Source organism: Furipterus horrens, unplaced genomic scaffold (assembly GCF_987537825.1).
Source record: "Furipterus horrens unplaced genomic scaffold, mFurHor1.1.pri manual_scaffold_4, whole genome shotgun sequence".
NCBI classification, from domain to species: Eukaryota; Metazoa; Chordata; class Mammalia; order Chiroptera; family Furipteridae; genus Furipterus; species Furipterus horrens.
In genome coordinates this window covers 149,679,953-149,706,162 of record NW_028327174.1, presented here as the reverse complement: position 1 = coordinate 149,706,162, position 26,210 = coordinate 149,679,953, and the positions used below count along the sequence as shown (strand labels likewise).

Genomic DNA, 26,210 nt, shown 5'->3' with positions numbered 1-26,210 from the left:
TGCACTGAAAAAACATTTAACTAATCTTGAGATTATCTTTCAGCTTAGAATTTTTGTAGGGGTAATGGGAGTCAAAAATTTGTTTTCCTACATCTGACATCTGTTTTGAATCAATCCTTTTGGCAGACAGTCAACATCCCAGACTAGCCTGTGTTTACAAGCCATGCTCTAAAAATAAGCTGTTTAAAAACTATAATTACATAAACTTATAGTATAGACAATCATTATTTTACAGAAGTGTGATTTGCAGCCTACTAAAATACTTATTTCTCTATATGAAATGTTGAGAGAAAGTTTAACTAAATGCAAGAAAACTGCAGCTATTTGTTGCTTACCACCTAGGTGCACATAGTAGAAAAGAGATGACAATGGTCTCATGTAAAAGAGGGTTGAAGTAAAGAAGTCAAGTTTGAATGAAATTGCCTATTAATATGTATGGTACAGAGGGCTGTAGCTGCTGTGTGGAGCCAGGACCAAAACACAGGCCCAAAAGCCCTAACCGGCTGGCAAACGTGCCCCACATACCATACTGCCGGTTCCGCACTCCAGAGGGTTTTAGAAGTAGAATAGGAATGCAATGTACTCTTTGAAGCTAATGAAGCTTGCTTGCCCTGTGTAGCTCCAAATTCTTATCAGTAGAATGTGAAAACAAAAATGATTAAGTAAAAAGAGACATCTAGAGTTTTATGATATGCCTTGGTGCCTCACAGACCTGCCGCCTATCTCCCTATGCTGGTTTATGTTCCCCTTTGTTATTACTCCCAACCATTTGGTGGAGGTCTGCATGCTTACCCCATGCATTTCTGCACACAGCAAACAATAAAAACCCTGAGTGAGAAAACAGTGATCAGTGATCTCTGAGAGACACTCACCCTTCTCTTTCCTCAGATAATTTGTCTCTGAGTCAGTTCTTTCATCTGCACTGAGGGATCTGCAGGATAGGATACTCTCGCAAGTGGCATTCCAGAACAGGGACCAGGGAGAAGGACTCGCTGGAGTGCTTCTGGCTACGAGCCAAGGGTGCGGACAACACGCCTAGACGAGGGAGCATTGGCCACATTGATCTCGAGCAGAGGGACAGCAGCATCATTTTCATTGGTAAGGCTGCGGATGTGTTTCAGTTAATAGGAAGAAATCTTTCTTTGCTAAAACTTCTCAGCTATTTGGTTCATGTCTATATATTCATTTTCAGTTTCACTCTCTCTCCTCTTGAAAAATCGCCACAACGGGCCTGGGCCGAGCAGTCAAACGCCATTAGGGCCCTTGCTGTTTAAAAGACTGCCGTGACAGGATAAGCTGGCACGTGGACTGGGACAGAAACACTAGGTTTCCCGCCAACCAGAAGACAAAGTCCATGCAATACTAGGCACACTGTAAAAAAATAGTAGCCCCACCCCCATGGCATTTCGCAACTCAGGATTAATATAAAAGAGAGAGAGAAAGAGAGCTAAACAACTTTCTTTCATAGAAAATTCTGTTTCTATTTTCTTTGTTTCTGTTTTCTTTCTATTATGGGAACAGGTCTTTCCAAAGAGCAGGGCGTTTATTTCTGCCTGCTCTTACAGCTCCTAAAAGCTGCAGGATGTCAGATAAAGGAACAAAATGTAGTTAATCTATTGCAGGCAGTAAAGTTAAACTTTATCCTGGTTCCCGGATAAAGGGTCATTTTACTTAGATTATGGGGAAAAGTAGGACAGAAACTTAAATGGCTCCAGGAAAATGGGACCCCCATAGGTCATCAGAATTTAATTACTTGGGGTTTAGTTCATACAGCTCTAACTCCCCTACGTACTGCTTTGGTTAAAACCGAAAGTAATAGGAGCAGGGAGGAGAATTCCAGTTTGGAGGGCGCTGCTGCCGCCTTACATATTCAAGACAAGGAAAAGGAGAGATTAGAAACCTATGAGGAGAGTTTTGCCAAGTAAGCATTAAATCCATCATCCACAGGGGTAGCGGGAGCCAAAACTCCCTTGCCTATGGTGTCTCTCCCGCCTTGGGACAAAGAACCCGAGAATTGGCCTTACCACTATATCTCAGGTAGTTAACAAAAAAGGGGGAGATATGAGAGACTGGTATGTATGGTACAGAGGGCTATAGCCGCTGTGTGGAGCCAGGACTGAAACACAGGCCCATAAACCTTAACCAGCTGGCAAATGTGCCCCACACACCATACTGCCGGTCCCACACTCTGAGGGGTTTTAGAAGTAGAATAGGAATGCAATGTACTCTTTGGGGCTAATGAAGCCTGTTTGCTTTGTGTAGCCCCAAATTCTTATCAGTAGAATGAGAAAACAAAATATTTAAGTAAAAAGACATCTAGAGTTTTATGATATGCCTTGTCACCTCACAATCTTGCTGCCTATCTCCCTATGCTGATATATGTTCCCCTTTGTTATTACTCTCAACCATTTGGTGGAGGTCTGCATGCTCACCCGTGCATTTTCGCATGTAGAAAACTCAGTAAAAACTCTGACTGAGAAAAGTGATCAGCAGTCTCCTCTGAGAGACACTCATCCTTCTCCTCAGGTAATTTGTCTCTGAGTCAATTCTTTCATCTTCACCAAGGGATCTGTGGGATCAGATACTCTTGCATTAATAAGTCCTTCTAAGCCTGAAATTCTATGGTTTGGTGGAAGGTAATGATAGACATTAAATAACAAGATGCACAGTTAGAATATTCAGTGTGAGCAGTAATCACACAGTTGCATCAGGAGTCAAATTCTCCTAGACCTGGGTATTCTCCAAGCTTCCTCCCAAGCATAAGATTTCATGAATAAATGAACCATATAGCTTTTGCCATTCAAAACTGGTTTATTCACCTTCATTACCTAAACTCTCACAATCAGCAGGATCTTCCTTGTCTATTACTTCAAGGTATCTTCTTCCTGAATTTCTTCTGTCTGTGAGCCTTTACACTAAAATGGAGCTCCTGGCCCTGGCTGGTGTGCCTCAGTAGATTGAGTGCCAGCCTGAGAACTCAAGGGTCTCTGGTTTGATTCCCAGTTAGGGTATATGCCTGGGTTGCAGGCCAGGTCCCAGTTGGGGGCACACAAGAAGCAACCACACATTGATATTTCTTTCCCTCTCTTCCTCCCTTTCCCCTCTCTCTAAAAATAAAACAAATAAAAATGAATAAAATGGAGCTCCTCACAAGCAACCTTTTATAGGTTCTCTGAATCCCAGGTGCCTAGCACAATGCCTCACAACACACATAGGTGCTCATTGAGTGCTTACTAAGTTGTTTAATTAAGTGATTTTATGAAATGGCAGGTGAATCACCAGAAGCGGGATATTCGTGTAATATACAGGAAGCAATTTGGGGTTGATGCTAATATCTTCAGAGATGGTGTTATGGATCACGCTTCAGACTTGACTCATTTTGCAATGCATTGTACAATTACCCATAGATTGTTGTGTGTTGCTTTTATTCCATATGGCAATATCCAAATATGCCACAAGTATGAAGCCTTAACTGCTTCATACTTGGGTTACCATGTAACGAGGCAACTGCAGCCTGACCTCCTATTGTCACACCCTGATCTACTACAGCAAGGCTCCTTTTAGGTTGTGTTCCTCTGTGTTCAAATGACTCGCAGAACTATAGGACAGATAAAAGAATTTGAAAGGTTATTCAGCCCCAATCACCTCAGTGCCTTCCAGCTGTCTACTACTTCTAGGGGCTTATTCCCAGTTCTTATTCTCCAGACCTCACTATTATCTTTTCAGGGTTTTCCTCCCTTGAATCTGAGACACTGCATTGGGGGAGCTTCTCATACCCCCAGGATCATTTTTTTAAAATGTTTTTTTCACTGATTTTTAGTGAGAGAGAGAAAGAGAAAGAGAGAAAGAACAACAATTTTGTTCCACTTATTTATGCTTTCATTATATATGCCCTGACCAGAGAGCAAATCTGTAACATTGGGATATCAGGATGATGCCCTAACTTAACTGAGCTATTTAGCCAGGGACTTGGGCCCACGTATTCTCTGCCTTCTCTAGTCTCCTTCTCCTGCTCTCCAAATTTGGGGGTATTCCTCAGAGTTCAGACCTTTTCTTTTTAGTTTCACTTTTTATATTTCTCCCCCTCAGCGAGTTAATTCATTTCCTAATGTAAACTAACATCTGCATATTTTTAAAGATTTTATTTATTTTTAGAAAGAGGGGAAGGGAGGGAGAAAGAGAGAGAGAGAAACAGCAATGTGAGAGAGAAAAACATTGATCAGTTTCCTCTCGTACACACCCTGATTGGGGACCGAACCTGCAAACCAGGCATGTATCCTGACCTGGAATCAAACTGGTGGCCTTTCTCTTTGTGGGTTGACACCCAACTAACTGAGCCACACCTGTCTGGGCAATATCTGCATACTTGAAATAACTTCTTTATCTTTATCTCTAGCCCTGAATTATGTCCCAAACTCTACACAAACATTTTTCTTGAATGCCTGGCATTACTTCATGACTCAAACCCAACTCACTGTCTTTCCTCTAAAAATCCGCTCTTATATCTGATTTTCTTATATCTCCTTTTTTTATTTTATTCCTAATTGCATCAATATTGTCTTTTTTTTTTTTTTTTTTGGTTTTTCAATTACAGTTGTCCCCTTTTCCCCTAATTTCTCTCCCCCACCCAACCCACCCCCTCTCCCGCAATCATATCCCTCCCCGTTGTCCATGTCCATGAGTCTTTTATACGGGTTCTTTGACTAATCCCTTCCCTTACTTATCCCCCTTCTCTCCCTCTCCCCTCCCCCCTATTGACTGCTATTCTGCTCTTTGTTCTATTTAGTTCCTTTGTTTGTGTTGTTCTTTAGTTTCCTGTATTAGGTGATATCATATAGTATTTTTCTTTCTTTGCCTTATTTCACTAAGCATAATTCTCTCTAGTTCCATCCATGTTGTTGCAAATGGCAGGAGTTCCTTCTTTCTTTCTGCTACATAGTATTCCATTGTGTAAATGTACCACAGTTTTTTGATCCACTCATCTACAGATGGGCACTTAGGTTGTTTCCAGCACTTAGCTATTGTAAACAGTGATAGTCTGTCCTCAAAACTATAGTCAAGTCATTGCTTCGATTGTTTTGTCACTGGTCCTGTCAATTATCTTACTAAGTTTCTTTTCCAGGGCCTCTCCTCCTTAGAGGAGAATGTCCCCAGGGGAACTTGAGATTTTTGGACACTGGCTCTACTAGAACCTAGGCTACAATGGTTATGCAAATTCCCACATTGTTTTGTGTTACTAGTAACAAAGTGCCTAAATTATCCAAAGTTCGGCCAACAGTTATAAGGACCTAATAAAGTACAGAGTTCTTGTTCTAGCAGGGAAACAGAAGTGTATCCATTTAACATACCAGTAATGAGTTAAGAACTAACACTAGAGGTGAGGAGCAGATACAATTGAGGTAGGGGAACAGCTTAAGACACTTAAGAGAGGCTTATTCACTTGTATTAAATGCATAAGAATATAGCTACTTAAGGAGATATTTAAGATACAGTACTATTTTTTTAAACACATGAAGAAACTGAAGTAGAAGAAAAATAAGGTTAGAAAGAAATGAGATCAGACATGAGAGATTAGAATTCTCAAAGAACTTGTGATATCCTAGTCATGGAAAGTTCAAGCATTTTTCTGTGACCTAGGCAAGAGGGGCCAGATCAGGGAAAGTTTTGCAAGCCACACTACGAAGAACTTTACCTTGTAAATAATGGGAGTTACTGAAGTTTTTCAAGCCAGATTTGATGGTGCAGTATTCAGGAGATTATTCAGCCTGCTAGATAAAGGGATAATTTGTTCAACAAATATTAACAGACTGTTTACTTGCTGCCAGACAATGTTCTAGGGGCTGAAGGCATACTAGTAAGCAAAACATTTAAGTGATTATATTCTTATGAAATGCAGCAGGCAGTAATATAATAAACAAGTACCTTATATTGTGTGTTAAATGGTAATGAATGCTTTGGAAGAGAGAGACAGATAAGGAGAACTGGAGATGCTGGAGGGATGGTGCTGTTACGATTTTACATAAAGTAATCTCAAGCAGAAAGAGTGAAGAAAGTGCCTGGTTATAGGGATATACGCACTGGCAGAAAGGTTTGTCCTTGGAGGGATGGATCTGGGGAAGGAGGTGCACAGGCCTAGAAGGGGTCTTAGGGCCAGTGGGCAGGAAATTCCAGCATCCCAAGGACCCAGACTGTGATGAGTAGTGGGGAAAGGTCAAGGGCTCCAGATGACACATCCTGGGGCTGCAAACATCTCACATTGCAGGGAGAGGCATGGTCACAGTGGCGTCCTCTAAAGCATGGGGCTTGAAACAGTTCTCTCTCATCTGTGTTTTTGGAAGGACTTAGGATTTTACTCTCAGTGAAATATTGAGCCCTTAAAAGGTTTCAAGCACACATGATTTTTATTTTTAAAGATTTTTTTTTCCCCCCTGGCTGCTGTATTGAGAAACTGTAGGAAGGCAAGGTCAGAATCACAGAGTCTAGTTATCTGGCTATTGCAGGGATCACCACAAGAGATGATAATGGCTCAGGTTGATGTGGAATCAGTGAGATTCTAGATGCATTTGAAGGAAGGGCCTATAGGATTTGGTAGTGAATTGGAAGCGGGTGAGAGAAGAAGGGAATGGAGGATGATGCCAAGGTTTGCATCCTCCACCTCGACAAGTGGAAGACGGCGCAAAGGGAGGCAAAACTAGAAGGTAAAAATGACAGTGAGGAGGCTGTACTATGGAGTCAGGAGAAATGAGGAGGAGCTGAATTAAGGTAATGGCAATGGAGTGATGTAAAGAGGAGGCATCACCCAAGAAGTATCCAGGGAGCAGAGTTAACAGGACTGGGGGATAAACTGGATTTCCAAGATGAGAGGTGAGTAGGTTTAAGATGACACCCAAGATTCTGGCTTGAAGTGAGTGTTATTATCACTGGCATTATAGAAAAATGGGACACAAAGAGTTTTTATAAACTGCCCAAGTTCTTAGAGGTTAAGACAATAATCTCTAAAATCAGGATTTTGAACTCAGATGTGTTTGACTTTAGAGCCTGAGCACTCCACCATTGCATGGGGCGTGTCATCCCTAGAAGAAAGGAGGCTGCTGGTTGGAAAGTACTTCACAACAGTGCCCGTCTCTCAGTTAGCTCAAGTTGCCTGTGCGGGGAAAAAGTCCCCTTAGATGAGCAAGGAAGAAGGAGAAGTTAAGGAGCCAAGGGTTGAGCCAGAAGTCCTTCTGTTGCCAGAACTACATGTTTTGTACTATGCTTTTGTGCTCTAGAAAGAAGAATGCTGGACAAGTCCCAGGCCTGCAGTTGTAGCTAAAGATGATATTTTTTGTGGATATAATAAGGAAGGGGATCTTCAAGTCTAGCTACGGTGTACCTTGAGCATTTTCCTATGGAAACACTTGATTCTGTTCTTGCACCTCCTGTAATATCTCCTTTTCTAAAATAAAAGCAAGGATACAGGCTACTGTGGACCTCACATTATATTTCTGTCTAGCTACAGCCTCATCACTCTTCTCTAAAATGTGGCCTATGATTGTTGTCTCCCTATCTTTCCCTGCTCTTTTCTTCTGAATCCACACAGGCTTTCATTGGCACCAGATCCACTGTCAGGCCATCCATGACCTCCATACTGCTATGTCCAACTCTCAGGAGCTTTTGGCTCAACTGACCACTCTTTCCTTGTAGCACTTTGTTTTAAATTCTAGGTTTTACTGTTATTTAGCAATGGTGAGGCCAACAAATCAGAAAATGACTGCCATTAAGAAATATTTTTTAAGGAACAGACTGATAGTGACCAGAGGGGAGGGGGGAGAGGTAGAAGGGAGGAAAGAAGGGAAAGGAACTAATCAAGGAACATGTATAAATGACCCATCGACATGGACAATGGGGTGGGGATTGACTGTGGGAGCAGTGGCGGGGGTTGGTAATCAGGGCAGTGGAGAGCAATGGGTGGAAAATTGGGAGAACTGTAATAGAACAACAATAACATTTTGAAAAAATATTTTTTATACTCTTTCCCAAGAGAAAGGGGCCTGTCACACCACAGGGGGCCACACAGGGAAGCATTAGAGTTAGCCAGGAGGCAGAGGGAGAAAGGGGAAATGGGGGCAGGAACCTTTATTGTGGCTTTCACAGGGAGGAATGGGCAAGGTGGGGTGAGCAGGCTTAGGACTGGTTGGTTTGAATAATTTCAGCAAGCTCTGGGGCATCAAGGCTGTTGCTTGTTACCTGGTACCTGGCCCTGGGTGATTAGGGCAGATAAGTAGTGGTACAGAGTATGAGAACCCAGTAGAAAGGGTGGCTGGAGGTATGAGTTCTGGATTGGTTGGTGTGCATTTGAAAGACGAACTTCTCTGTGAGGAATTCGTTAATTCTAGGAGGGGCAATCCCTCCAGAGTAGTCTTCAAGGCCCCAGAGGTGTCAAAGCATCAGAATACAGAAATTAAAAGACATAGCTAATTTGCCTTTTTACATTTACTCTCAATCCTCTTTTGCTGGTAGCCTCCCTCTCACCAATAAAGGTTGGAATGCCCCATATCTCAGAGCTTCAACACTTTTTCCTCTTTTTCTCTCTTTAGATAATGTCAGGCATCCCATGGCTTTAAATAACATACAATGATGAATCCCAAATATATGTCTCTACCCCCCGAACTATAGACCATCTATTATCCAGCTGCCCATTAAACATCTCCACTTGGATGTCTAATAGGTATCTCAAACCAAACATATTTTCTCTCAGTATTCTCCATTTAAATAAATAGCACCTACATTGCCCCAGTGACTCAAGCCCTGAACCTAGAAATTTTACTACATTTTTCTATTTTTGTCACACTACATATCTAATCTGTGAGCAATTCCCAAAAGATCCTCTTTGAGAATATATAGAGAAAGACATGTATTCATGGATTGGAAGATTTAATATTATTAAATGGCTATATTTTCCAATGGATATACAGATACAGTGCAATTCCTATCAAAATACCAGCTGCCTTTTGTGTGTGTGTGTGTAAATGAATAAGCAGATTCTAAAATTCATATAGAAATGCAAGGGAGCCAGAATAGCCACACACACACACACACACACACACACACACACACCCCACAGAGACATAAACACAGATGCAGGCACACACACACAAAATCCTAGAAAAGAAACAAAGTTGGAGGACTCACATTTCTCAATTTCAAAACTTACTGCAAAGCTACAGTAATCAAGTTTGTGGTACATGAAATAGACATATAATTCAATGGAATAGAATTGAGAGTCCAAAAATAAACCCATACATCTATGGTTAATTGATTTTTGGTAAGCATGCCACAACAATTCAATGGAAAATGAATAACTTTTTAAACACATTGTGCAGGGGCAATTGGATGTCCACATGCAAAAGTATGAATCTGGAGCCTTGCCTCATATCATATACAAAAATTAACTCAAAATGCATCAAAGACCTATGCCCTGGCTGGTGTGGCTCAGTGGATTGAGCAACCACTCTGTGAACCAAAGGTTGCCGGTTCAATTCCCAGTCAGGGCACATGCCTGGGTTGCAGGCCAGGTCCCCATTTGGGGATGTGTGAGAGGCAACCACACATTGATATTTCTCTCCCTCTCTTTCTCCCTTCCCCTCTCTCTAAAAATAAATAAATAAAAGCTTTTAAAAATAAAATAAAATAAATGCATCAAAGACCTATATATAAGAACAAAAGCTATAAAACTCTCAGGAGAAAACATAGATGTAAATCTTTTCTTACCTTGGATTAGGCAATGGTTTCTTATATATGACCTCTAAAGCACAAGCAATGAAAGACCAAATAGATAAATCAACTTCATCAAAATGAATTGTGCTTTGAAATTAAATTAAATTAAAACATTTGGGCTTCAAAGGACCTTCCAAAAAAGCTGAAAAGACAGTCTGCAGACTTGGAGAAAGTATTTGCAAATCATGTATTTGATAGACAGCTTGGCAGTTTCTCAGAAGCTTAAACATAGAGTTATTAATACCATTTAACCAAGCAACTCCTACATATATACCCAAGAGAACTGAAAACTTGTCTACACAAAAACTTGTATATAAATAGAATTATTCAGAATAGCTAACAAGTGGCAACAATCCAAATGTCCATTAACTGTTGAATAAATAAGCAAGATGCAGTATAATCATAAAATGGAATATTCAGCTATAAAAAGAAATAAAGTACTGAGTGTGTGATACAACACAAATGAATCTTGTAAATATTGTGCTTAGTGAAAGAAACTAGACACAAAAGGCCACATATTGTATGATTCTATTTATATGAAATATCCCAAATAAGCAAATTGATAGAACCAGAAAGTAGATCAGCAGTTGCCAGGAGAGGGAGGGACAGGGAAGAAGAATTGGGAAGTTTATGCTAATGGGTATGGGGTTCCTTTCTGGGGTGATGAAAATGATCTAAAATTAGATAGTGGTGTGGGTTGCACAATTCTGTGAATATACTAAAAACCACTGAATTGTACCATTGAAATGTATGTTTTAAGTATATACATATATATATACATGCACACACACATTTGCACATACACACATAATTATTATATATCAGTTATATTTCAATAAAGATGTTGAAAAAAATATTAAATTTAAAGGATAAATTATATATGTATATATATATACACATATATATGAAACCTTCAACAGACTACTTCTCACCTGTACTAGCCCCACAACTCTAATCCAAACTATCATAATCTCTGCAAAAATATTCCTCACGGATCTTCCTGCTTCTAATATTGCCCCACCCGCTCTTCTTCCCAACAATAATCTGTTATCTACACCAAAGCTGAGTCCTCTTTTAAATGTAAATGAGCCCTGACCAGCATGGTGTAGCTCTGTTGGTTGAGCATCACTCAGCATAGTAAATGGTTGCAAGTTCGATTCCCAGTCAGGCCACATGCCTGGGTTGTGGCCCAGTCCCCAGTTGGGGGCATTTGAGAGGCTACCAATCAATGTTCCTCTCCCTCTCTTTCTCCCTCCATTCCCCTTTCTCTAAAAATAAATAAAAGTTTTAAAACTTTAAAAACTAAAAATGTAACTGAGATCATGCCATTCTGATACAATTCTCCACTGGCTTTTCATCAAACTCAGAGCAGGTCTGATTTTACCTGATTTACATGTATGGCTCCAACCAATTTCCCTTGAAGAAATGGTTCCATGGCTAACACAATTTTCAAAACCTCTTAGAAGACAAAATGACTGACAGTCATATATCCTGTCCCTTTTTGCCTTCAACCATGGAGAGTTCTTGGGTGGGAAAAAAAGCCTGGGAGAAAAGGTGGAAATACAGGAGATGAAAGAGGACCAAGGTTGGGCACCCACTCAACAGAGCCAGTTCTCTGCTCTCCCTGTCTAAACCTCTTAGTAACAGGTAGTCCGAGAGATGGGAAAACTCGGTAACAGCACTCAAAAGAGCTTGAAAACTTCACCTGCTCAATCAGCTATCAAATGTTTATTGAGAATTGAGCTCTGTGCTATTGAGCACTATCTTCGAGTGTCTGACGCACAGAGTTCTTCTGATCCACCTGGGACAGATGGTGTGAATTGTTTATTTGACACGCATGATTGATTTTTCAAGGGCCTATTACTGAAACTATGGAAGGCTCTGTGGGAGAAACAGATAACTGCCAGTGTGGGTGAGTCATAATCAGAAAAGGCTGTTAGAAAAGGAGGAAGGGCTTCTAATACACTTTAGAGAAAGAGCTCCTCCCTTCTACTGACCCTATCTTCCCTCTCTCCCAGGCCCATAGCTTCCCTTCCCAGCTTCACTCCACCAGGGCCCACTGCCTCCCCTAAATGACTTGTCAAGTCATTTCCTTGTTATGAGTAAGCAAATCACCAAATCATGCGACCCAGCAAAACTTCAGAAGGCCCTGACGCTTTCAATTGTTTGTTTCAGATCATATACAGAACATGTTCCTCCTCCTGCTAACCTTGAGCCTGGGAATGCAGCTTCATCAGACAACAGGTAAGAATGGACAAAGGGAGGGGCCTGAGAAAGAGCCAATAAGGTGAATGTGGTCCTGAGGCTGAAGGCTTTCTCTGAGGGGAAGTGTGATAATTGGCTGTTACAAGTACAGTAAACAGAATGGTGGCTTGAGCACACCCATGTTCTTGTCTTACAAAAAGGACTGAGACTATTGGTCCATCTAGTCCTACTCTTCAATGAATATGGTGACAAGAAGACAGAACTACTCGGACCATGCGCCTCTGAACTGAAGCAAGAGGGCATTGGTTGTTTGTCCTGAAAGGTGAGGTGCTAAGCAGCTGTCCCCTTCTCTTCTGGCAGGGAAAATGAGGAGACAAAGGTCGGGGGGACGCCTAGAGGATTCTGTTACTCTAAAGTCTTTTGCAGACATTCCTCTGATTGTTAAATGTTCTTTGGAGTCTCTCTTTTAAAAAACAACAGTAACCTCGGCTGGTGTGGCTCAGTGGATTGGGCACTGACTTGCAAACCAAAGGGTCGCTGGTTCAATTCCCAATCAGGGTGAATGCCTGGGTTGTGGGCTGGGTCCCTAGTTGGGGGTGCACAAGAGGCAACCACAGATTGAAAGAAAAGGAAAAAAAAAGCAACAGTAGCAGCCTAATTGTAGAATACTGGAATTGGAAGATCTTAGTGAGTGATGAACCTTAATGCGATGCCTTTGGATATTAAAGAAAGGACTTCTACCAGAAGGTGTGGATGGACAGGAAGGAAAGCAGTTTCAGAGTTCCTAGCGCTCCTAGGCAGGGTAGTTCAGACCCTTCACGTGTGCAGTCAGGATTGTGAGTGCATTATTTTGGGTGAATACCAGGAGGTAAGAGAGGAAGACAGAAGTGGGCACAGGTCCTCGATGGGGTAGCAGCTCCAACCCAAAGAATGGCATCTTTGGCACTGATAACCTTTTGAAGAGCTTTTTCCTCCCTTCCAGGTGGTCCCAAACTGTTCTTTACCCAATCATATCCCTCTTCCTCCCTTGGGCTGGTAATAGGAGCCATCTCTGGAGAACACCCTAACATTCTGGTTACTCTAGCCCTGCCCTGCAGTGCCAGCTACAGAAACACTTTGTGTGTCCTTTCTAAGGCACCTTGCCTGGCTGAGGTTTTAGAGACGTGTAAAAAGGGCTAACGCTTCCTTGCTACCAAAGAGCTTTCAGTTTCCATAAAGTGATAAGAAAACCAAAGGTCAAAAGGAGGGTCTGACGCTGTGGTTTCCAGTCCCCCGATAGGACTGGGGACTCCAGGAGAAACCTTGGGACTTGTGCAGCCTCTGTGGGTTTGTAGCTTAAAAACACTGAGATCCTGCTTTGTTGTTTGGTTTTGTTTTTTGAGTTTTCTCTTAAGAAGGAAGTTAGGGTAACAAGTAGCATAATTTTCTATTCCTTGCTGAATCTTTCTCAGAGAAAATATCTTCCTAAGATGAGCAGCATAAGGCAATGAAGATAGGTGCTAACTATTAGGGATACTTATGGGGTATAGGGAACAGAATGTATATTTACTGAGGGCTTATTAAATGCCAAATACTGTGCTAGGAAATTTATATATGTTATTTAATCTTCACAATAACCATTTGGTAGATGAGGAAACTGGGACTCAGAAAAGTTATTTAATTTACCAAACATTGCATAGTTATTACGTGGCGTGCGCAAGTTTCCTACAAAGCTACTGTCCTTTGTACCTTACTATGCTACCATGAGAATGGCAAACACGTATGGCAGACAACCCCTAATCTACCCACTTTGGAATGGGTTTTTGGAGTTAATTTGTATTATGGACATAGATTAAACATTTATTCTGGACATTCACAAAACCTTAAAATATGTATGCTGAATTATGTTTATGAATTAACCAAGAAGAAACTATACACATATTGTATCTTGCTTGCTCTACAAATTTGGAATTCTTCTCTGCTTTCTACTATATATTATGCAGATAATATCAGTTCAATCAAACATTAAATATCTGCCTAAATTAGAATGCCTACTCCTCATGTTCCTTTTTAAGTCTTGACATTTTATGCCTCCCCAATTAGAGTTTTAATTTCAAAGGTTTCTTATAGAGGCTACCTAAGAAAGAAAGGGAAAAAAACAACTAAAGAATCTGAGGACTGATTAGAGTGCTTATTTTTTTAGAATAGATGAGATCTGGGATGAGGGTAAAATAAAAATCTTATTTAATATGTTTACTAAGTTGCATTTTTTAAACAAGAAGTATGCATTTACTTGTATATTAAAGGAAATCTACAAGAGGATTACTTGTATAATTAAAATATAATTTTTAAACTATAAGAATCCTTTAAAAAGCACATGAGAACAACCAGGCTACAGCATCCAGGGCCCAAAGACAGCTGTGGCTGTTAGTATGGCCAGACCGTTGCCCTCAATTCCCTCTTTGCCCTCTGCATCCCCAGACCTGCACTCTTCATTGAAAAGCAAAAAAATAGACACATGAATTGGATCCATGTAATTTCTTATTACTCTCTATGTTTAAATTTCTACTTTTAAACTTTAAAAAGCAACATTGTTAGTCATTTAAAAACAAAACAAAACAACCCAAATGCCCATCAGTAGGAGAATGCATACATTAGTGTATTAGCAGTATGAAGTATTATAAAACATACAGAAAGGTTAATTACAAAAGCATGCACCTACATCTAAGAATTTTAGCAGCATAATGTTGAGTGAAAAACAAAAAAATCAAATACAGAAGATGACATCCTCACATTGTCCTTTGTATAAACAAAATATTGCTTAAGCATACATATAACTGATAAAACTTAAAAAGAATAAGCAAGAGAATGATAAACAGAATATTTTAAATGGTGATTACCTTTGGTAGAAGCAGTAGATTTCAATACATCATTAGTACTAGTCTAGTTCTTGGGTTTTAGTAAGCACTAGTACGTAAATACTAGAAGTTGTATAAATTCATTTTACTGAATTCAATATCTTAAATTATTTTTGCATTTAAACTTTTATGCCACACATACAGAAAGCCACATAAAACAAATGTAAAATATCATGTTACTGGAAGGTAGACACTTTTAACTACCTAGTTTAAGAAGTAGAACGGTGCCAGCCTCCCCTGAAACTCCTCACCTGCCCTCACCTCAACATAACCTCCTCCCCAAAACACTCCCCAGAGCTCTATCGTATCTGTCCCCCTTTTTTTTTTCCATAAAATAAATTACTAAAAATTATTAAAAGAGGCCCTGGCTGCTGTGGCTCAGTAGATTGAGTGCCGACCTGCGAACCAAAGTGTTGCTGGTTCAATTCCCAGTCACAGCACATGCCTGGGTTGCAAGCCAGGTCCCCAGTTGGGGGCACCTGAGAACTACACATTGATAAAGGAACAGAATCATAGGTATCGGGATCATTTGGAGGGTTATCAGCTGGGAGGGGGAAGGAGGAGAAATGGGGAAATAGTGCAGGGACTAAGAAGCATAATTGGTTGGTACAAAATAGACAGGGAGAAGTTAAGAATAATATAGGAAAGGGTGAAGCCAGAGAACTTATATGCACAAACCATGGACATGAACTAAGTGGGGGTGGGATTGCTGGAGGGAAGGGGGCTACTGGGAAGAAGGGAGGAAAGGGAAAAGAAATTGGGACAACTGTAACAACATAATTAATAAAATATACTTTAAAAAATCATTAAAAGAAACTTTAGTAAGCAATTGGTAAGTGTATGTTTTTTATAGTTTCCATATCAGCAAATATAGACTTCCCTCATTTTTAAGGCGCTCTATGCTTCATTGGATATGCTGTTATTTATTTAACCAGTCCACTATTGATGGACATTACATTTATTTTAGTTTTTTTCTGGATTAATGCTTGAAATAAATGTGTATTGCCTAAAAAATTGTGATTAAAAATTGATTCTCAGTATACCCCAAATAAAATATTTATCATGAACTCTTCCCTTACATATGCTCTGAAGATATTCTGTATTGTGTATGAAATAGCTTAAAGTTAGAAGTAAAAATTAGTGGAAAACATTTTCATTTTATTTTTAAAATATTTATTCTTAAATTGATATACAGTAAAATTTACTTTTTCATAAAACATCTATGAATTTTGACAAACGCATAGTGATATAACCACCAACACAATCAAGGTCCAGAACAGTTTCATCACTTGCCAAACAAACAAACAAACAAACAAAAACTCTCCCCCAACGTGTAAGCCCAGACACCCACTCTTCTCTGTCCTATAGTTTTAACTTTTCCAGACTGTTATACAAATGGGATAAGTCATTAGATACTCTTTGTGTCTGGCTTCTTTCACTTAGCATACTGCATTTGAAATGCATTCATACTGTTGTGTGTATCAATAGTTCATTCTTTTTTTGTTGTTGAGTAGTATATCACTGTACGGATATACCACATTTTGTTTATTCATTCCCCAGCTGAGGGACTTTTGGGTGGTTTCCTATTTTTTGGCAATAGAAATAAAGTTGCTATACACATTTGTATATCAGTTTTTATGAGAACATAGGTTTTCATTTCACTTGCTAAATACCTAGAAGTGAGATTTCTGGGTCATATGGTTAAGTATATATTTATTATAAGAAACCATCAAACATTTCCATAGTGTCTATACCATTTTTGCATTCTACCAGCAACATATGAGAGTTCCAATTGTACATCCTTGTCAGCACTTCCTATTGACATTGTTGTTTTCTTTTTTTTAACTTGGTCTAAAAAGTGTGTAGAAGTACCTCATTTGGTTTTAATTTGCATTTTCCTAGTATCTAGTGATGATTAGCATGTTTTTAAAGATTTTATTTTATTTTTTTAATGTATTTCTTTTGAATTTAATTTTAATCAACAAGCATTTATTAAGCAGCCATTTGATTAAATTGAATTGACTCAATTTTATCCATTAAATATTTACTCAAACATACTAATGTTCCTCACTGAGGAGAAGATAAGCTTGTTTCATTATAAGCTTTTGTTATTTAAACATTTTTTTTTTGTTTGTTTCTACTCACTTTTTTTTTTTTTTTTAATTTTTGGTTTTTCAATTACAGTTGTCTCATTTTCCCCCCATTTCTCTCCCCCACCCAGCCCACCCCCTCTCCCGCAATCATATCCCTCCCCGTTGTCCGTATCCATGAGTCATTTATACACGTTCTTTGACTAAACCCTTCCCTTACTTATCCCCCTTCTCTCCCTCCCCCCTCTCCCCTATTGACTGCTATTCTGCTCTTTTTTCTATTTAGTTCTTTTGTTTGTGTTGTTCTTTAGTTTCCTGTATTAGGCGATATCATATGGTATTTTTCTTCCTTTGCCTGGCTTCTTTCACTAAGCATAATTCTCTCTAGTTCCATCCATGTTGTTGCAAATGGCAGGAGTTCCTTCTTTCTTTCTGCTACATAGTATTCCATTGTGTAGATGTACCACGGTTTTTAATCCACTCATCTACAGATGGGCACTTAGGTTGTTTCCAGCACTTAGCTATTGTAAACAGTGCTGCAATGAACATAGGGGTGCATAAGTTCTTTTGAATTGGTGTTTCGAGATTCTTCGGGTATAATCCTAGTAGTGAAATCACTGGGTCAAAAGGCAGTTCCATTTTTAGTTTTTTGAGGTAATTCCATACTGTTTTCCATAGTGGCTGTACCAGTCTGCATTCCCACCAACAGTGCAGTAGGGTTCCCGTTTCTCCACATCCTCGCCAGCACTTGTTTTTTGTTGATTTGTTGATGATGGCCATTCTGACTGGTGTAAAATGGTATCTCATTGTGGTTTTTATTTGCATCTCCCTGATGGCTAATGATGTTGAGCATTTTTTCATGTGCCTATGGACCTTCTGTATGTCCTCTTCAGAGAAGTGTTTGTTCAGGTCCTTTGCCCATTTTTTAATTGGGTTGTTTGTTTTCTTGATGTTGAGTCATATAAGCTCTTTATATATTTTGGAAATCAGTCCCCTGTCTGTGATGTCATTGGCAAATATGTTTTCCCATATGGTTGGTTTCCTTTTCATCTTGCTGATGTTTTCTTTTGCTGAGCAGAAACTCTTTAGTTTGATGTAATCCCATTTGTTTATTTTTTCCTTTATTTCTCTTGCTTTAGGAGATGTATCCGTGAAGACATTGTTACATGAGATATCTGAAATTTTCTTGCCTATGTTTTCCTCTAGGACTTTTATGGCGTCATGGCTTACATTTAAGTCTTTGATCCATCTTGAGTTTATTCTCGTGTGTGGTGTAAGTTGGTGGTCTAGTTTCATTTTTTTGCAAGTCCCTATCCAGTTCTCCCAGCACCATTTGTTAAAGAGGCTCTTCTCACTCCATTTTATGTTCCTTCCTCCTTTATCAAATATTAGTTGACCATAGAGGCCATTGATCTATATGTCTGTTCTTATGCCAGTACCAGACTGTTTTGATCACAGTGGCTTTATAGTATTGTTTGATATCTGGTGTTGTGATTCCTCCTGCTGTGTTCTTCTGTCTCAAGATTGCTTTTGCTATTCAGGGTCCTTTTTGGTTCCATATGAATATATGGAGTCTTTGTTCTAGGTCTGTGAAATATGTCATTGATATTTTAATAGGGATTGCATTGAATCTGTAAATTGCTTTGGGTAGTATGGCCATTTTGATGATGTTGATTCTTCCCATCCAAGAACATGTTATTTGCTTCCATTTATTTGTATCTTCCTTAATTTCTTTCTTCAATGTTATGTAATTTTCAGAGTACAGGTCTTTTATCTCTTTGGTTAAGTTTACTCTTAGGTACTTTATTTTTCTTGTTGCTTTAGTAAGTGGTATTTTCTTTTTTGTCTCTGTCTCTGATATTTTATTGTTGGTGTACAGAAATACCTTAGATTTCTGTGTATTTATTTTGTACCCTGCTATTTTGCCAAATTCACTTATTATATCGAGTAGTCTTTTAGTGGAGTTTATAGGATTTTCTAGGTATACTATCATGTCATCTGCATATAATGATAGTTTTACTTCTTCTTTCCCAATTTGGATGCCTTTTATTTCTTTTTCTTGTCTAATTGCTAATGTATTTTTTAAAGGGAGGGGAAGGGAGGGAGAAGGAGAGGGAGAGAAGCATCAATTGATTGTCTCTTGACCTGGCCTACAACCCAAGCATGTGTCCTGACCAGGAATCGAACCAGCGACCTTTCAGATTCACAAGACTGTGCTCAATCCACTGAGCCACACCAGCCAGGCCTGATTAGCATATTTTTATATAGCTGTTGGCCATTCATATATCTTCTTTGGTGAAGTGTGTATTCAAATTATTTGATCAATTTTAATTGGCTTTTTAATTTTCTTATTGTCAAGATTGAAGAGTTCTTTATAATTTTGAGTATAAGTCCTTTATGAACTATGTGATATACAAATATTTTCTCCCTATTTATGGCTCATTCTTTTATCTTTTTGCAATGTCCCTTGCAGAGCAAAGATTTTAATTTGATGAAGTTCAGTATATCATTTTTTTATTTTATGAGTTGTGTTTTTGATGTCATATCTGAAGAACTCTGTTGAACTGAAGCTCCAAAAAACTTTCTTCTATGTTTTCTTCTAAACTATAAAAGTGGTACATTTTATGTTTAGGTTAATAACCCATCTTGAGTTAATTGTTATAAAAGGTGTGATGTAGAGGTTGAAGCTCTTTTTATTTTTATTTTTTGCATATGGGCATTGAGTTGCCTGGCCCTATTGTTGAAAACACTATCCTTTTCCATTGACTTGTCTGCACAGTTGTCAGAAATCAACTGGCCATATTTGTGTGGGTCTATGTATTTCTGGACTCTGCATTCTGTTCTTTTGATCTATGTGTATACCCTCCCACATATATCACACTCTTTTATTATTGTAGCATTATAGTTTATTTTTTCTTGTAGTTTCTTATAGTTTTAGTTCAAAATCTAATGACATCTTGTAACCCATCTTGTAATAATAATTTAAGGGAAAAATATTTGTTTTTGTATTTCGTCATGTCTTGGAGGAAAAAGTAACCCAAATTTTACTCTTTCCATTGATATTTCCTCTTTCTTCATCATCCAAAGATGGATAAAAGCCAAGGGGGCACATGTCTGTTATGCTTGAGGTCTGGGTCTCTCCACTTACCTGATCTTCAGCCTCCAAAACTTCTTCTGCTGATACCTGAGGTATATGAAGCAGAAGAATCAGGTTAGGGAAAGGATTTCTAAGAGACAAGATGTCTGCATGCAGAGTACCTACAAAGAGGAGTGCATGAGTCAGGTGCCCAGAGCAGGCTTCTGTCTCGAGAAACTATAGTTTTCTGAAAACTGTGGCTGTGTAAAGCAGCCCCCACCTCTCAAGTTCTTTTGGGAGGAAGTATAAACAAGCCTAAGGTTCTGTTGTTAAATGGGGAAACAAAATATAAAATTAGCTTAAAGAGGAAGCTATCTTGAGAAGCAATGCAAATGATTTATTTTGTTTTTCCTGGAGCTGTGGCAGATGCTGACTTGCATTTATGCCTGATTGCAAATAAAATGCAAAGTAACCTGCAGAACTGTCAAAAAAGGTTCCAGCATTATGAGTATACCTTAAAACTATGTATGTTTCACTGAATTGTGTAGATTCTTATCTTTTGCTAAAATACATAGATCCAGTGGGCCAATATAATACAAAATTATGTATATATTATATACATTTTTAAAAAGACTCCAGGAGCATTACTCAAGGAAGCTGCTTTAATTTGTCTAAAGAACCTGCATTTATGAATTTCTCATGCCCTGGGCAAGTCCTTTACCTGTTAATATAGTCAAGGGATCCAAATGAATGGGGAAAACCTTTTTTGTTTGCTTAATTTTGTAGTCATGGAAACTTTCCAATTTTCTCCTTTGTTTGATAACTTCAGGAGTTCAATGCTAGGTTGAAGCTTATTTTAGTAACCACGAGGCATATAAAATAGAAAATAAATGTCTTTTCTTTAGCATAAAGATGAAAAGTATATCTACCTCATTCATGGATGTATAATGCCAGTGGATTTACAGTCATATCTGTAGAGTTATTAGTAGTATAGGTTTTCAAGTAACAGAAATGAATTTGAATATCAACTCCATGAGAGTTCTTTGATCTTGGGCAAATATATCACTTTTTTAAACCTCCGTTTCTCCATCTGTAAAATGGAGATATTAACTTCTACCTTGCAGAATTTTGGAAACATCAAATGCGATGATGATGTAAAGGTTAGCTGTCTGGCTCATTGTGTTTAATAAATGTTAACTGTTACTCTACTTCCTATTAAAAGTCCAAATGCAGACCAGTGTATAACTCTGCTTCTCAAATGTCAATGTGCACATGAATCATGCCAACAATGTTAAGATGCAGATTCTGCTTCTCTAGGTCTAGGTTTGGGCCTGACGTTCTGCATTCTTAACTAGCTCGCGGGTGAAACTGAGGACAGCACTTTGAATGGCAGGATGATAAAAGATGTTTGCAAGTGCAGGTGGTTTATTCGTCTAACCAATGGTTCTCAATGTTCTCTGCCCATTAGAAGCTTCCAGGGAAATAAAAAACAAATTGATACTGGACTCACAAAAGAATTAGAATTTAATTTTAAAGGACTCTAAGTAGGGCCAGGGCATTAGTAAGTTTTAAAAGCCTCCCCAAGTAACAATCTTCCAGTTATTCTGAGCAACCCAGATACATGATTCATGTTTGCTAATTGCTCTTTTCTCTGTGAACATTAGCTAAAAAATGTCACCTGTCTGAGAGGTAGCATATTTTATGCCTATGAACCCTGTACTCACACACTGTGTACAGGGCAGAGGGGGAAAGCAAGCAGAAAATGGATTTTTGTCAAAGGTCCAGACAGTCAAGAGGGGAGTTCTACTGTATGCTGTGGGGAGTTCCAGAGGAAGTTACAGCCATTCTTCTCATGAGAGGAAAGCATAAGTGTGTTAAATAAATTTGTTAAATAAATTCAGTAGAGACTACACCCAAAGTCCTCAAATTCTTCATATAGCTCAGACTCAGCAACTAATCTTCCTTGTAAGCTCCATTTCTCTTCCCTGTTTCCTGTTTTATCAAGTGTAATAAAATAAAAGAAGGAAGTACTATGAAGAGAGTAAAAGTAGTATAAATTCTTTACCCTGGCACATAGAAGATGCTTAATACATATTTGATAAATGAATAACTAAATTATTAATCTTCAGGAAAGAGCAGACTTGGTATCAAGTGGCTGTCTGTATCTATATCTACAGATATATAGATATATGTTTTATCCTCTCCCGAGGACATGCTCATTAATTTTAGAGCGAGGGGAAGGGAGGGAGAAAGACATTGATGTGAGAAACATCAATTGGTTGCTTCTTGCACGAACCCCAACAGGGACCGAACCTGCAACCCAGGTATGTACCCTGACTGGGAATCGAACCTGTGACCTTTCAGTTTACTGGATGACACTCCAGCCAACTGAGCCACACTGGCCAGGGCACTGCTGTCTTAGTTTTAAGGGGACGTCCTAACTCAAGTATTTGAAGATGATTCTCATCATAAAGGAATATGCCTTTAAGAGGGTCCTATTTTGGAGACCTTGGGTGAGAATTATAACAAGTGCTCAGTGGATTCCAGAAAATGCAATCATTCAAGATATTTGGAAGCATAACATCTCTTTCCTTATGTATCACCCCAGAATGTCCTCAACCTGGCCAAACAAATGCAGGTGTGATTAGCATTGTTGTACACAGATGCACTGATGTTATATAGCCCTGCTTCACCCTCATCCTGCACAAAAGAATGCTGGGCAGATGTAACTGCTTTTGGTAACATAGATCTCTGTTATAAAGGCACATTAATGTTCTAGTGGTTGTTATAACAAGGGTTGGAGGCAAGATGTAAATTTGTCAGTCATTTTTGAGAAAGCTCAGGTTTGTGCATAGCACTTATGATCAAGTATGCTATGTAATAATTAAGAATGCCAATTTGTATGATCTTGGGCAAGTTGTATTCTGATGAGGGAAAAACGGAAGTGAATATGATTATGCTCATCTTTTCTTTATCCCTCTCTCTCTTTCTGTCCTTTATTTGCCAAAACCTTAACTGGAACTTAGTATGTACTAGGCATTGGAGATACCAAAACAAACTCAACCTGGTCACTGCCTTCAAAGACTTGTAAGACAGCGGGAGAAAAACCATGAGTAAGAAGAGCATTACAATGCGAATCATTTAAGCAACTTATAAAAACCCAGAAATTACTTATGCCATGAAATCTGTTGCCTAGGATGGTCAGGGAATGAGCTTTCCTGGTTAATAAAATACTGTAGTTAATAAAGAATGGCCAAGCATTCCATACGTGAATTATTACTTTCCCAAGAATTGAATTGGGTACAAAAGAAAAGAACCAGTGTTTGCTGACCACCTACAACCTGCCAGAATAAGGTACTTCACATATGCCATTTCTCTTAGTTTTTATAATACTGGGAGGTAGATATATTAATCTTGTGCCTTTACAGATAAAGAGACTGAGACCCATAAATGTTAAATAACGGAATCAAGATCAGAGGGCTCGAAATCCCAATACAGTCAGAATTTGAACCCAGGTTCATTTGTCACTAAATCCAATGTTCTTTTCATACCACCTTTTACATGGAAAAAAAACTCCTTGAATGGCAAATGCTTGAAAGCCTCCCCAAATAGTTATTGTAAGGTTGGTTTTACTGATTAAATTAATGGATGGATGAAGCAAGCTCTACTGAACATAACTTGATCTAATTGTGATTTAGAAGCTAGTTCAGGATCTTGCTACACCTCAGTGATGATGAATATCCATTCATTAATGATGACTAATGATGGAAACAGCATAATTTTGTATGGTTTCTCACACTTTATTTGTGTATGCACCACCTTTATTAGTTTGCCATGTTTGACTACACATTATGTTATAGTTTTTGTAAAATTCTTTAAGTCAACACAGCTTTATTCTTTAACAAAATGGTATGCTCTGTGGTAAATGGAAAACCAGCATCACTGGCATGGGTAAATAGAGGATAAGAGCAAATATAAATGCAGTGGAAGCAAAGTGGTGTCATTAAAATCTACCCAGATACTATTCTCTGCTTGCAAGCTTCCTGTTTTATTAAAAGGAAAAATATTCATTTTTAAAGGTGTGAGAGTCTGGTTGTAAATTATGTGTAATTTCAATGATTGTAATAAAACTGAAGAGGAAATAAATTCCTCTCTGAATAATCCAACTCCTTTTAGGCCCTCATTCTGCTCCATCTAAAATCATTTTTCATGCTTCTAGTGGTCTACATCTGGCACATAGTAGGTACACACTTAATGTTAGTTCTATTCTTTCTTTCCCTTTGTTGATAGAAAGTAAGCTTCTGTGGTGGACTTATATGGTGTGGTGGTTAAGAGCAATTGGGATTTAGCAATACCTGGGTCTGATCCTGGCTGTGCAATCTTAGGCAAATTACTTAACCTTTCTGTGTCTCAGTTTCCTTTTCTGGAAAAGATGATGGTTCTACCTTGCTGATTTCCTGGGAAGACTAACTGAGATCATGTGTTATCAGAGGCCTAACACATGGTAAGAACGCAACACGTGATAGTTGTTATTTTTACTATCATGGATAATATTTTGCAGGGAATGATGTAATTTGATCCACAGGAAAAAAAGTAAGCCTGGATGATAGGTGGTGGGTGGGCAGTCAGCTGTATAAATGGGACGTGTTGAGGGAAGAGAACTACTTCAGAGCAACAGATCAAGAATTCCACTCTTGCCCAGACTGGATAGGGAAAGGAGAGGAAAGAGCCCAAGCGATGCCCAGATAATGACAGGTCGTCGTCGGCAGCCGTCCGTCTCGAGAGACGATGGTGTAGCTTCTTAAGAGTCTTATCTGCACCGCCGAGAATGGCTGTGCAGTCCGATTCGGGAGTGACATGGTATCTGTCTCCTCCCGTGTTGAATCGACATCTTGTGATGACGCTGAAGCTACAGAGCCTGGGCAGGGTAATATGGAGGGTCTGCTGTTGCCCATGCAGCAGACCCCCCCTCTCTTCGCAGCTGAAGGGTCCAAGGGAAAGACGGAGTCGATACAGCTTGGCTTCAGGTGCGCCGCAGGAGTTGCCGGTGTTGACTACAACGTCAAACCGCCTTAGGGATTCCGGCTCCGGATTTTCTGTCAGGGTTTACTCCCTTAGCCTTTCCCCTGAAGAGGTATGCCGCAAGGCAGCGGAGGTTTTTTGGAGTCAGAGTTTTCCTTCTCTGATGTACCCTGACTGGAAGATCGAACCAGCGACACTTAGCTCGCAGGCCGACGCTCAATCCACTGAGCTAAACCAGCCAGGGCATATAATGACAGGTATTTCCTAGAAAATGGGGGTGGTCTGAGTCTCTTCAGCTCCCGCTCTGTACAGAACTGAAATGTGAAGGCAGACTATGGGAGAACGTCTTGTTTTCTGTTCAGCTTTATTCACAGTGACAGTCCCTAAGGATCTTTACGAAGCAGAACATGGCAGCAACGTGACCCTGGAGTGTGATTTTTACCCTGAAAATGATCTGGAAGTTGAACATATAGAAGCCACTTTGCAAAAGGTGGAAAACAACACATCCTCGCGTGGTATCACTTTGCTGAAGGAGCAGCTGCCCCTGGGGAAGGCCTTATTCCACTTCTCCCATGTGCACGTGAGAGATGCGGGGAAGTACCGCTGCGTGATCATCTATGGGAAAGCCTGGGACTACAAGTACCTGACTCTAAAAGTCAAAGGTAAGTAGTTTCAGGGACTGGAATCCATGGAAGCACATCTCCAACAAGGACCTACAGCGAGCACAGGCAAAAGCTGGGAGGATGGTTATAAAGAGACAGCTATCTCAAAGAAAAGCACCAGTTCAGAAATCATTCTTGACAAATGAGTATAAAGCAGCTGAGGTAAGGGTAAATAGGGGCAGGAGTTGCAGGAATAAATGGGGCTGGAGGAAGCCAGACAATGACACCTTGAAAGGTGGGAAGGGTGCCAAAGATTGGCTGTGCCTAATTTACAGTTTTTGTGAGGAACAACACTAACTTGATTATTAAGCTACTCTTTGACAACAACTTATTCCTCTAGTCCAGAGTTATTTAAACCATGGTTTGCCATCCACTTATGGATTAAAACATCGGTTTAGGGAGTAGTAAATCAGGTGGATGTTTTTACCCAATAAAATGAATGAACAAAATAAGTAGAATAGAATATATCCAGAGGGTATCACATAATAGGGCTGAGTGTTGT

At 39.3% G+C, this 26,210-nt stretch overlaps 1 protein-coding gene across 4 annotated transcripts in view; it reads left to right on the top strand.

The window, feature by feature from the left end:
• The first annotated feature begins 889 nt into the window (after positions 1-889).
• PDCD1LG2 (programmed cell death 1 ligand 2) overlaps positions 890-26,210 on the top strand; it is a 66,161-nt gene continuing 40,840 nt past the window's right edge. For 3 of the 4 annotated variants that reach the window (XM_090275833.1, XM_090275831.1, XM_090275829.1), the window contains exons 1-2: positions 11,818-12,000; positions 25,409-25,708. In XM_090275833.1, coding sequence (XP_090131959.1) covers positions 11,946-12,000; positions 25,409-25,708 — 355 coding nt within the window. In that variant the 5' untranslated portion in view covers positions 11,818-11,945. Of the gene's footprint in view, positions 1,099-11,817; positions 12,001-25,408; positions 25,709-26,210 lie in introns of those variants that run through there. The other variant, XM_090275830.1, reaches the window with a different exon arrangement.